Source organism: Stegodyphus dumicola, chromosome 4, assembly GCF_044657685.1.
Source record: "Stegodyphus dumicola isolate Sdum_Otavi_A_Nest chromosome 4, ASM4465768v1".
NCBI lineage: Eukaryota > Metazoa > Arthropoda > Arachnida > Araneae > Eresidae > Stegodyphus > Stegodyphus dumicola.
This window is the reverse complement of record NC_140771.1, coordinates 137,990,008-138,004,593: the sequence shown is the minus strand read 5'-3', so window position 1 is coordinate 138,004,593 and position 14,586 is coordinate 137,990,008. Positions and strand designations below refer to the sequence as shown.

General features: G+C 30.7%; 1 protein-coding gene across 1 annotated transcript in view; it reads left to right on the top strand.

Annotated features, from left to right (window-relative positions):
- Positions 1–1,707: 1,707 nt before the first annotated feature.
- Positions 1,708–14,586, top strand: part of LOC118205650 (macrophage metalloelastase-like) — a 79,477-nt gene continuing 66,598 nt past the window's right edge. The window contains exon 1 of the mRNA XM_085815543.1: positions 1,708–1,921. Coding sequence (XP_085671669.1) covers positions 1,802–1,921 — 120 coding nt within the window. The 5' untranslated portion in view covers positions 1,708–1,801. The remainder of the gene's footprint in view (positions 1,922–14,586) is intronic.

The window sequence follows — 14,586 nt, the reverse complement described above, 5'->3', positions numbered from 1 at the left end:
CCTTTGTGTTTACAGATAAGGATAGTGACTGAAAAAAAAATACAAAGAAAATAGAAATTATTTACATGAAGTCAAATATTTTGGAGCCAAACTCAAGCTACAGTGATTATGTCTCGAATTTTCCACATAAATCCGAATTATAAAAGCATCCAAGAACACTTTCTGTAGAACTATTAGATCTATAATTCGACTGCGTTTTTTTTTTTTTCAAACAGCTGATATATTTTCAGAGCGCAAAACAGTTGAGAATTGTACCTTTTAAATAGTTTTTTCATGAACATTTCTTAAAATATAATATAGAACAATTTCAAGAAAAATTCGTATAACTCAATAACTTTGCAATATTACGAAGATAGCTTAAAATAACATTAGATATTTTTGAAAAGCTTCCTTTAAGATAAAGGTTACATTATTGCACTTAACAGATGTCACGCTGTAGAGATATTAAGTTATTCGAAGAAGGAGATCTTGAGAAAATAACTATACCTTCTCCGCGATTTGAATCTCTAATCTTCCGATTGCCAGTCGGACATGTTATCAGTTATACGACGAGAGCAAGACGACAAGCCCTTATATTCTCTCTCACTTACACCGCGACTCAGGAGAAAGGCAAGTAAACCAGTGGACCAGATCCAAATTGTGTTGAATTGTAGTCCACCACATTTTAGTCGTGCGTCACTGTGGACATTTAGAAATTTTAGAGCTGGAACTCAAGTATGTTTTCACCGAATTTCGAACCGCGGGTCTTTCAATTACCATTCGGCTGCCAGTTATATATCATAACAGCCTGCAAGATTGAAGCTGGTAACTTCTTTAAAATTATCAAACATAGTTCAAACGATCAGCCCATCATCTCCATAAGATTTTCGCTGGATTTTCCTAATTGATATAAAAATTGAGAGCAGTGAAAACAACAACAGCGTTTTTCCTAGATGGAATCTGTCTCAAGTCCTAAATGAATAATCAAACGTAGAGAAACAGCTCTCAGCGGAAAACAAATTCCGTCTTGAAGCATATAAACTTAATAATAATAATATGTACTACTATATATGTATATATATTTATTAAAAGTGAAATGTTAAAATTTTGAAAATTCTATCTTCAGAAAAACTGGTCATTGTAATTACTCATTTGCTTAACAAAAATGAACAAATAGCAAATGCACGAGCTTCTACAAAGTCTTGACAACAATTTCGAAAAGCAATCATCCAGTACCAATCTAAAAGAAGTCAAATTTTCTACAGTTAAAATGACCAAAATCTTTAAACGGCCAGTATAGCATTCATTGGGTTAATAAGGCAGAGTCATGAACTTTAAATTCATTGGAAAAAAATAGTTATAAAAACGCAAATACTTTATAGTTTCATAAATTCGAAACATAGCTCTGCCTTCTGAGAGCTGGTATGTCATATTTATAAAAACATATCAAAATATACACCATTTTATATTCGGCGAAAGATTTTACGGAAAAAGGAAAGGAAAATTACACTTTCGAAGGAATTTATTTAAATGGGATTCTGTATAAAACACAGAAGTGTTTCTATGAACTAGAGAAGATTCAACACTCACGAAAAACCGTTTATTGGAACCGTTTTCCGAAAAACTCTGTTTTAAAAAGTTCGCCAAACGCTGGCGATAGAGTGACTCATGTGGCGCCAGCGGAATTAGTGAACTACTCAAAAACGCAGAGGCCACTTGCTTTGAAATCAAACCTCTTTCGTACTTCGTAGGAGGCGTCGCGTCTATCGTGGGACAAACCAAAGTCATTCACATCTTCGCTAGTCAAGGAAAGAAAGGGAAGATGCTTCTTTCAGGGTTTCTGAGTCGCGTTTTCGCGGCTTTTTTCACCTTCGTGTATCTTCAGGGCTCCTCATTGTTATCGTCTGCTGCTCCCGTTATATCGTCTGAAATTCAAGCTATGGTAAGTGAAATAAATTCTAACCTTTTTTCTTCTCTTTAATTTCCATTTGAGAGATATTCCTAATTTGTCTTCAAATTGAATTATCGTTTTTATCGCCAAATAAATTCCACTACTGCCGTTAATCTATCGCAAAATTTAATAAGTTTCCTGGGCCTTAATTTGTGATAGTGTTATTTAGATATGAAAACTGGCGGATTTGGTTCCTTTGTTAAGATTTTTTTAATGCTTTTATTGCGATTAATTTGTTTTTTCATCTACTGAATTTTTCATGTAATAACAGACTTATGCCATAGACATAACTTTTTGTCTTCCCTAGTACTCATATTTTTAGTTTCAATAGTGATGATACGCAAAAATTTTGCACTTGCATCACAATTTGATTTTGTCGGTGAATAGGGTCTCAACATACTTTACATTATTAGATTAAACATGTAACTTCTTAGAACAGATTTCATGAGTAGTATTATCATGGAATTTAATTTGAATTGCTTCAGTAAAACCATAAAAGCACGTCTGAGCTTCTCTAATTGAGTACAGGAACTCAATCACCTGTGTTCTATGGTTTTACACGGTTTGACCGCTGAACACAGTATCAAAAAAGTTGAAGTGATTTAAAAAATTCGTCACCTTAGAATGAAGTTAGAATATATTAAATTCCTGAGTACTTTAAAGTACATGTTAATTTATTTTTAAGTAAAATTGAAGTAAAAATATATCTATAAAAAAATTAAAATCTGAAATTTTTCAGATTTTAAATTACGTCCAAAGGGGCGTTTTTTTAACGTTTTGAGTGTTACCTTTATTTATTAAATATCATGTTCGTTGCACTTAACCATAAAATTCAGTTCAAGAGCAATATCGCAAAATAATGTTAAATTAAGCATATCTTTAGAATTTCCGATATACACAGTCTCGCGAGCTAAAAGTATTTTTTTTCTATATAACGTTGCCATTTCTCGCTTTTAAAGCATTGAGTTTGTAAATCAAAAATTCGTTAAAGTTTTACAAAATATAAAATCTATAATAAAACAAATTCCAAATTTGGGATTTCAGATGCCCATATTCGCAGTAGGATTTCGTCATTCAAAATTCGATGGCTCTATGTACCATTGTTTTATCACAATGCGAGAAATAGACAATCATTTATGCAGATTTTTCATTATTTAATTTCTTCAAATATAATGCAGGACTCTAACATTTTGTGGCAACAGTTTGAAAAGTGAACCGACGTTTATGAGTGCGACGCAAAATGCCAAAACGAAAGCAATAGTCCTTCGGGACTGAAATCCCTTTGGACTAATAATAAATCAATTGAATCCGAAATAAAAACAAAGAAAATTTAATTGACAGATTAAAATTTAATAATGTAAATTTACTGATACGTTTATCTTTATACAGTACCTGAAGTTGCTGAACGCAATTAAAATCTAATATATTCAGTGTATCTCACATTAAGAAAATGTAGTACTTGACTTTCTGATTTACTAAAATATTTGTTCATTTCTGTGCTAAGGGTGCATCTAATTATTTTCAGAATGTATTAAAGAATTATTTCTTCTTAATAGCAGAATTTAAAAAATAACTTGTTTTAATTTCCGAGCGAAAAGCAGTAAAGCTGTTAGCTATTTTTTTTATGTTGGAATAATTCTGATGACTGCTTTATGTATTTGCTGATCCTGACATTTTATCTATGAAAGTTCTATTCCTTTTTATTTTATGAACGCTGAAACATTTTGTAATGGATGCTACCTTTAAAAAAGAAAGAGTCTTTTACAATATTTTTTTTTTCAATTGCATTTTGATTTACTCAGGAATTGCGTACTTGACATTTTGACTATACTCTGAATATAAAATAAGAAAAGAGCTAAGGGAGAAAATGAACTATTACTGTAACCTTTTATTGTCACATTTAATTATTTCCTTTTTTCTAAGCTTGTATGCCCTATTATTTTAATTTTTACATGTTTCATCATTAATTTTTAGCTGATTTCAGTTTTTAAGAAATGTAACGAAAATTCTAAATTTTTCAACAAGTTTGCAGAACTTTCGCTGGAATTTGATTCGCGGAGATTATTGACAATAAAAAAAAAATACTTAAATTCGACTTTAGTTTATTTTCACTAATTTTCATATAAAATTAAGTTTGTGATTAATAATAATGACATGAAATTAATCAGTCAGAGATTGACGATAAACTGTCATTTTTATTGTTATTTTACTCCTTTGCGTGCCTTCCAAAAATTATTTCTGGGCTGCCATAATCTTTCTTTTTAAGAAACTATAAAAATTTCAGAATTGTTTTAGGTTAACTTTTTTTTATTTTAACAAAATAGACGATGTCACCAAACTTGTGTTTTCCTATCGCTGAGGAAAACGTTTATGACCTTGATAAAGATCTGTCGGCTGATATATGTTTGGTGAAATGGATTATTTGGTGTGGAAAAACAAGATCAACAGGACAAAAGACTTTTGTAAAGCTTAAAATAATACCATAATTATGCAAGCTTAACGCTTTTAGATCTATACAATGATTATGATAATTTGATTGCATTGTTACTGTATTTATATAATTTTCCTTTTTGCGTCCGATCTAGGAAAATGAAACGAATTGCCAATAGAGAAGTAAGGAAAGGCTGTTGCAAATTAAATTGAAACAAGTAATTAAATATCTTAGTAGCTGCGAGAATTTTGCATTAATTTGACTATTAAAAATTGTCAAACTGTTAAAGAATATCCGCATTACTCAAACATAATTTTTGATAATTTTTATTCTACATGTGTTAAAATTTATCAGATAATATATTTATAAAATAAAATTTAAAAATTTCTTAAATAAATAGAAATAGAATAATAAAATAAATAAATAGAAGTACTTAATAGTACTTCTTTTTTATTAATTTAGAAAATATAATTATAATACTTGATATTAAAACAAATTTAAAGAACTTGAAACACGTTTATTTTGAAATAAATGTTGCGTTTTTCTTTTTATGATAACTTGTTTTGAATTGAATTATTTTTTCTAGCTATTGAATTTCGCCTGTTCCTAAAATATTTTGTATTAAAAAACATGAAAGGAAGGAAAAAGTTTGATAATCAATCCCATATTGTTGACCACATTTCGGTGTAAATATTTTTCGTATCATCTATTCATCCTTTGAAGGAAATATCTTGTTTTCGTGCAATAAAATAACTCTTTACCACTATCCATCACCTATACTTAAAATAATCTACCTTTCTTAATGAAAGTTATTATTTTATATTTGTTCAGAGACTTAATGTCACATAATGATTGTAAAGAATAATTAATGATTGTTCAGATTCACTTAATGATTGTAAAGAATCCCCTTTATTTATACAGATTTTTCAGAATATAAGTCAACCACAACAACAATACAATAAGAAGAACAAATAACAGATCCATCCCCGTTTAAATAATAGCATTTTGAGGCAGAACGGTAAAACCTGCACAGCACTTGTGGTTCGACCCAATTCGTGTTCCGGCAAGTGGGTTGGCTGCTTGGAATTCTCATGGTATTCCTCACGTGTAACGTGATTATGAGCTAGTGTCCCTTATAAAGACCTCTATGAAGCATCACTCTTCTTAGATAGGTAGCCTTCAATTGCTTTAACATAATCTAATCCGGTTCGAAAGCAGTACAGCTAACTTAACTTTTACATCCGGGAATTTTTTAATCTAGATTTTTAGCAGTTTTAATTTTACATCTCTAAAAAGTATTACGCAAAACCATGAGTATCACACAAATAAATTTACTTAAAAAAATACTGAAAAAGAAAAAAACATTATACTTAAAAAAAAAAAAAAAAAAAAAAAAAAAAAAAAAAGAAGAAGAAAGACTAGCATTTTTTTTTATTACTACCGTTTCAAAGAAATATTTTATCGGAGATTTAGAATTATAAATACTAATAATTATTTATGATTGTAAATACTATGCTATTTTAAATATTTGATAAAGAATACATTATCTTTCGTTCACAAAGGTTTCATTAAAAATCGTATAACAAGTTACTAAACTCCTGAAACTAAAGTTCTGTATATGATTTTAGTTTTAAGAAATTAAACTTTTTCTTTATATGCCTTTATGTGTAGATAATGAAAGCAGGAATTGTGAATATGTATTCTAAACACCCTTTCAACTGGTTTAATAAAATTTCTGCTGAACAATATTTAATTTTAAAAAAATCGTGATAAAGTTAAACCTAGTTTATTTTAGAATTCAGAATGGAAACCACGTTTCCTTCCAATAATTTCTCACGTTACGCTTCTAGAATAAAAAAAATTTATATTAGATATGCCAAATTTAATTCAGAATTATATGATGAAATCGTCAAATTCCAAAAAAAATTTTAAAATTATTGTGGATTAAAATGCTAAATATTTTCTATTCAAACTATGTTCGCTATCAGGTTTTAAAATGTAAAAGCAACCATCTGTTGGACCGCTTCCTGTATTAAGCTCAATAATGGCTCTTAAACGAGGTTAAGGTCCCATATCTTTTTCTACCAGTTTCGCGGGAGTTAACGCGATCCTCATGCAAATATGAACGTTAACGATTGTTTATTAAATACGTAATGTTTTTTTCATTAAGTAATCGGTCGTGATCTACAACGTGACTCAGAAACAAGTTATCAAAGTCCGCGCAAACTGAATGTTTGAATGAGTGACTCACCCATCACTCATACTAGCGTTGACATCCGGCGTAAAGTGTGACGTCATCCGAGTCCAGCTGATGGATCGAGTTCAATGAGATGAGTCAGGGCACGAGTAACTCTTGTCAAGAAATGATTAGATATTCAGATGTGTTTCCTTGATTTCCCTACTCCGTTACCTTTGTATAAAGAAATATGCAATATAGTCTTACCTTAATGTGTGGGAGTACTACAATTATTCTGAAAATATGCTGTTTTCTGTTGTCATGATTTTCAGCATTCCGTACATTCTTAGTTCAACTAAGTTTCGTATCAAACAGTAGGCGTGCACTGAGTGAGAAATACATTGGCAACGTATGCTTTTTAAACATGCTTTCAATAAATTACACTTTCTTGAATACAGCGTTTTATTGATTTTTGATTAATTTTTGTTGTCGAAGCAAACATTATTGTTAAGAAAAAAGACACTTTACCTTTTTTTTAATGAAATAACAATTTTAACTTGAGAAGAACCTCTGAGAAGGTGTTGCTTGTTGTTTTCAATCAGCAATATAATTCTGTCTGTTAGAAATAACGATCGGAAATACGAGAGCATGTTAGCAACTGATGATTCATATTATCATTTTAGAAAAGTGCATTGCTCAACAGTGTTAGAAAGTGAATTACTAAAAACTTGTATTATTTTGATTTCTTAATAACATTTTCCAATGAGAGCTATTAAATCATAAGAGGAATAAAGAAAAGAATGAACTGCTAAAAAGTTGTATTGTTTTTATTTCTTAAAAACATTTTCCGATGAGAGTTATTAAACCATAAGAGAAATAAAGAAAAGAAGTTTCTAAATATTGTATAATACAAATTTCTAGCTTTAATTTTTCCATGCACTGTTATTTGCATCCCAGATAAAATCGAATGGTGATAGTGAAATTGTGCAGTAATATAAAACTGCAGTACTCTCTATGTAAATTCCTTTAATATCCCCTTTGGTACTTTTCTTTTACCAGAGCACCCGTCGGCAAATATGCACTAAAGCACAAGTGTGGTAGCCTTTTTATACAACATTATGAATAGCCGCGCAATTTAAATGCGCAGTGCCAAGACAGCGCGTCCGTTGTGTATATGGGGGAAAAACTGTTTTTCTCATGATCACAGCGACCTTTTTTCGCTTAAAAAAATAGGAGAATTGCTCAAAATAGGCATTGCATGTTTTAAATGTTACATACATTATAATTATTACAAGCACTTCATTTTTTCAATCCTGAAACTTTTGGAATCGTTTAGATCGCCGCCATCTAGTTAACTTTCGCGCACACGGTTTATGTTTGGCGCTAAGTAGCGCCCCGTTAATAGAAGAGTGCCCCCCCCCCTTTTTTTTTCCAAATTTTATTCGGACTCTAATAAGCTTGTTTAATAATACTTTTTTATTTATATGATTTTACATACGGAAAAGGAATGCTGATACAAATGTCGGAACATTTAAAATGGAAATTCTTCTTGAACTGAGTTTTAAATTTATTTAGCAATACATATTTAGTTGTTGAGTTTTGACAGCATTACATGTCATTTTTATTTATCAAATAAAGCAAAACTTTAGTATTTTTTTAATTAAAAAAGTTAAACTCTTCTTCGAGGTGTTACTCTATGATTAAAGTTTATAGATTGCATTTGTTAACTAAATAAATAGCTTTTTATTCCGATATTTGATTCTGAAATTTATTTTGAAAGTTAGAATACCCCGTGTTGTCCTCCGCCCCGTCATTTGGTAAAAAAAAGGAGGGGAAATTACGAGTTATGTGCTGATTCTGAGCTGAGGATTTTAAAAAAATCGACTGATCAGAATCCGTAAGAATAACAATACCAATAGTATTCTCAATACTATTGGTATTGTTATTCTCATGGATATCTAAAAAGGGATGAATAAGATAAGACTAGATGTACAAAATAAAAATAGATGTACCAATAGCATTGTATTCTATATTATTAAGTTTTTTTTAACTTATGTATTTTGTTACCTATTCATATCTTGTGCACTGCTATCATTAATCAAGTTTCTAAACCATATGCAGAAAAAAATAGGGAGGAAGGTATATGGAGAGGAGGAATATGCCAATAAATACGTTAACATCAAATTAGAGTTTATGTTTGAAAAATAAATTTCAAATCTACATAAACACAGCAATTTACACAATATTCTGATTTTTTTTTTATTTAAAAAAACATTATGTTCTGATGGTTTTAAAGCTTAAGTTTCACTGAATTGAAAAGTTTGGAAGTACAAATATTAAACCTGTAGATAGCGTAAAATCGTATGCATTAGGAAATGATGAATTTATTGGAAAGTGAAGAATTAATTACAAGAAAGTATTAATTAGATTGATTATAGAATTATCAAAGAAAAATTGATATATAAATGAGCGTGGCAATTATCAAAATTTAAGCACACAAGGACTGTTTTCAGTATTTAGCATGGAGGATATTAAGGACAAAGAAAAAAACTGATTTATATTTACCTGCGAGCCGAAAACCGCGAAAGCCCATGCATAAAAAAAAACTAGTTCAACTACCGAAAGTGGAATTCAGAGGAGCTACCTAGCTGAATGGTCTTAATAATTCATTCTTTGTTAACTATTCGCTTGAAACGGAAAAGGATTAATGGTGCAGACAATAAAATGGAAATGCATTTGCTTTTAGTGAAAGTTATAGTTTATACAATCAGGTTGCTTGCGCATTTTTTTATTTATTTTATTTTATTTTTTTTTTTTTTATTTTTTTTATTTTTTTTTGTCATTGATTTAATTTTTAAATTTCGTTAATTTTTTTTCAATAATGTTACTGTTTAATCTTAAAAATAAGAAATTCAAATGTAGATGATGTTTAAGTCCGTTAATTTGTAAATCGGAAAATGCATGTCTTTATATTTCAAATTTGTTTCGAATAATAGTACAAAATAAATAAATGAAATAAAGAACCCTTTATTTTTTTATCTAATTTCATTGACTGTATAACAACGCTTTCACTTTCGTATTCCCAGTTTTAAAAATAATCTACATTTGCAAAGTTTTAGAATATTGCTGAGTTTTAGAAAAATGAAATTTAAAAAAAAGGGGAGAATGCTGAACTTTAGAAAATTAACTAAGATTATATTAACTAAAAAGTAATAAAAAATAACTGCGATGATAACATAAAATTTGTTGTTCGCTAAAGAAAGAAAGTGTAAAATCTCATAAGGATGGAAAAGAACTTAAATGATTGCTGTGTAAATAGAATCAATCAGAAACTGTTAAAACTTAACTAATGACTTATTTTCTTCAGTTAAGCATGAAACATGAATTAGTTTATTTTCACAAGTAGTTACCCTCCTTAGTTGATGTGATCCATTGTGAAAAAACAATCCTATTTTCAGTTTCACAAACTGCCGCATCTAACTGAATCTCAACGCCCGGGTAAAAAATCCTTCTCGGCGAGGGCATCCTGCCGCGCTGGCGACGCGCAAGCTGAAAGCGAAGTAGTGTACAACGCCAGGAGGCTCCAACGGTGCCTGACCGATGGAAATTTTTTTTCTTCACTCTCTCCCTCTTCTCAAGGTCACTTTAAAGAGGCCATCGTAGTCGTTCCTTTCCAGTTTTAATCATTAAAAAGGAAAAGAAATAACAAGCATTTTTTCACTATGTTTTAGCTATTAAGTTATAACTTACTTTCTGCCCTTCTTAGTTTCATTTCAACTATCCAAATGTTTCTGACATATTTTTTTTCCTTTTTCTGGGAAGGAAAAGGGGTCAAAATGTATAGTGGGGAAACCCTTTTTCATTTACGTATGAATTTTAAATACTAAGAATTTTGTTTGGATAGCTTAGTTAATAGATTATTTATTTAATTCAATCAAGGATCAAACAAGGGATTTGTTAGAGAAATACGCATCTGCCATTCATCAAATATCCGCTAATTATCGGTGCCTCTGCAGTATTATTGGACAGATACTTAAAATGATGCCAGTATCCAGCACTCAGTGTAGTACGCTGAAAAACATCTAGTGTTCAGTAATTTGTAAATGGCAACATTTAATATTTAGTATTTAGTAATATGTGAATGACAACAGGGATTTATGTAAAAATAAATCTGTGTTAGTGTTGCATATAATATTCTAGACTTATAAATAAGTAGTTTAAACAGGTAAAAGTATACCTTCGTAATAGTGTCAGGAATGTTTTGCTTTAAAAATAGAACCACCAGAGCCGATGAAATTTGATGGAAATCTTGCCTCATACTGTCAAAGGTGGCTGCAATCGTTCGAAATTTATTAATTAGAATTTATTAATTATTAATTGTTGAAGAAAGCTCGAGTATATTATACTGTCCTTACTTAGTTTTGTTAGCTCATAGGAACACTTCAAGTAATGAGATGTTAGGATCACCATTTTAACGACTCAAGAGTAGAACAAGAACAATTCTTTCTATATCAAAAGAACTTCAAGTTGTGGAAAGTGAAAGGAAAAAAAATATCAAAAAAAGAACTAAGCAGAAGTCATGTTATGATCATCTTACATGAGACCAGGGAAAATAGTAGAATTAGAAGAAATAGAAAACACATTACGGACACTAAAGAAAACAGTTCAGTTTGTGAAGAGAATACGAGAGGAACGGAACAAGGAGTGTGGAGTCATTTTGTTATTTTTCAGCAGGAGAGATGAAAAATAAGCAACGCCTTCGGCGGAAATCGAACCACGGACTTCTGGAATACGCGCCCAGCGTGTAGACCAGCACACCACGAAGGCATGCTAAGAAGGCGGGATAAATACCTTATAGAAGTTACTGCACAGAAAAGAGATGTAAAAAATTATGATCTTTTATGGATTGATCTAACTAAAAAACACGGGACAGTGAGAGAAGAACTAGAAGTGGAAGTGTGATTAGAAATTTGGCCATGTATTTAGACTAAACTTTGAAAAACTTCTGAACTCTTTTAAAAAAAGGAAGATATAAAAGCAATTTTAGCATTGCTAGCAATTCTAGGCTTATAAATAAATAGTTTAAACAGTTAACCTGGCGCTTCCGTTATTTTATGCGCTGTACGTATTATTACCCTTTAGGAAAGATCTATCTGTCCGTCTTACTTTCACAAAGCGAAATAAATCAATTAAAATATTTTTTTACAAAAATAGCAACAATAATAAGGATATTAATGATAATAAATAAAATAAAGGAAATCATTTTCTATGTTTGTTAGCAATTATTTAAAAACTATGATCTTTAATTTTGAAAGGGCTTGTAAGTTTAGAGCAGCTGGAAGAATTACATGATAGAAAATACTACTTAAGCTAAATAGTAAGTATAGTCTTATTTGAATACATCCGGATCAGCCACGGTAGATGACGAACTTCAAGCTTTGAAATTGCGGTACGAAAAGATAAAAATCGTTGATGTTAGAGACATGCCTGCCTTGGCGGATTTAAATGATAATTGCGATGTCAATAGATGATGATCTTCTCTTATTTCCGCTTCAGTCTCGAACGATATCGCATAACACGCACTGGTCACTGCCGCCACCTCTGACCCTCCTAATGTGCCATTATGCTTTTCCTAGTACATTGTATACTCATTACTTCGCTTTTGTGTATATTTACCCTGCAAAGCGCATGTTTTTTACGTATTGTATTACTGTTTTCTAAGGTTTTATGTGTTAGTATGATTGAATATTTTTTTTTAGTCTGGGAATTCTGTAAAATATTTTTCATATAAATGACAGTTGTTTCTTCACTTTAACACCGGTTTTGATCTGTAATTAAATAATTCAATGTAATTTTCTTCATACAAATTTCTTCTTAGAACGGTCAAAAGGAATTTTTTTCTCCCTTTTCACTTTTCTCATCAGATTCTAGTATTTCAGATGAGACTTGTCTGTTTTGGGATATTTCATCACCTGCTGTGCAAGTATCTTATGTGTTAATGTAAACTTAGGTTTTGTCGAAGTACAGGTACGGCATAATTTCGGGCTTCAGTTAAATGCCAAATTTAAGTGGAAACAAATCGTGGCAAAAGAGGCTATGAATATCATGTTTTAAGTATTAAATTTTGGTATTATTCTTCATACGAGAGGGGTCCATTGACCTGTGCACTGGTGTTCAGGAATCCCAATTGTTTTCATTTCACAACCAGCCGTGGAAAGGCGGAGTGGCAATAGTTCAACTGTTTCTTCGACAGAGGGTGGATATCAGTGAAAGTCTTGGTTTCGTCTTCTTCAAATGACACACCTGAAGGAGTTCACGACCTTTGGGTGCGATGTACTCCTACAAAAGTGCGAATTAGTTTCTTTTTGGTATACATTGCTTTTGTACAAAACGGGCTAGAAGATATCACCCCATGTTCACGGTCTTCTCATGCATATATTTATTAGATGTCTTGAAAAGTGTCTAGAAATTTGATTGGTTATAAAAGTGTAAAACATTATTCGGTAAATAACAAACTTGGCTTACGTTATTAAAATGATGATCACTTTTATTCATTCCTGTGAAACCTCCAATAGTTACACCGTATGGAATTTTCTAATCTGCAGTTGAAGGTATATGAATTCTCGGGCGTCGACAAAACATGCAAAACTGACAGGATTTTTAAAATATGTATGATAATGAACTGGGATGGAAGAGAGAATTTGAGAAATCCTCTACTTTTCTATTATTAGACCTACCACTAGAAGTAACGAACAAATGTAAGTAGATTGTTAATAACTTTAAAGATATTGTGCTATTTGTGCAGTCGATATTTATAATTTTTTTTTAATTATTGAATTGCTTTCTTCTAATGCAATTAACCTTAAAAATATTCGAAATAATCCAATAAAACTGAAAGAAAAATCGAATGATACTGGTATTTTTCTGTAAAATTTCTTAAAAAAATATGATCCCCTTTGAAAATGCGTTTAAATTTAAAATTTTAACTTAAATGAGAAAACGCAGAAAATAGTAGACATGTAAAACTTTATCTTTACAGTAGGGAAACAAATCAAAATTTTAGATATATCCGCTTCAGCGTACGCTGCAAATTCTTAAACTATATTATATGTATAAATTTACTACACAGCAAAAGCTAGTTCTTCAAACTTACTCGTAGCATTAGTACTTTATTCCTTAATTTTAAAGAGTTCTTAACAACATTTGAAATGGCAGACCATCTTAATTTTCATAATTCGTCTGATGTAGTAGGTCTGTTGAGAAACTATTTTTTTTTTTTTTTTTTGTCACAGACTAAATATTTGCAAAAATTTACTGAACAATTTCAATAAACACGAAATATTACAAATAATGCCAAACTTCTTTCCTTCCATATCCGAAATGGCAGTCTAACAATAAGATTCTATTATTATTATGGCAATGACATCTAAAATCTCAGCGATTTTTCAGCGATTATGCTGTAAAATCATTTGCTGCATTATCCGAAACAAAAATAAAATAATGCTACCCGATACGATTATAGAATAAGGTAAAATGTCTACATGTCTGAAAATAGTTCTAGCGAAACCTCTCCAAAGCCTTGAAACTTAGTTAATTAAAGTTAGTTAATTTGTTTTTTTGAAGATTTTTTTCTCTACAGACATATTTTAACTGAGAGATAGAAGGAAGTTATTTCTGTAATGATAGGGAGAACCGTAGGGATGATGGAAGCAATTACCTAATACCAAGTGGCGTAATAAAAAACGACAGCAATTACCGCGTTCAGTATGATGGCGAAGAAATGATGTTCTAAGACAGGGTTTCTTAAACTTTTTTCAGTCGCGACCCCTTTTTATCACTAAGATTTTTTCGCGACCCCCAGGACCCCATAAGCATAGCACAAATCCGACACACGCGTGTGTGAAAAACTGTCAATGTTTTCATTCGTACTGTAATATACTGTTTCATCAAATTAAAGTCATTAACTTTAATTTCTAATTTTAAGACATAGAACAATGTGAAAATTTTAAATAAGTAACAGACGAAATGACAGCGTCACGTGCAAAGCAA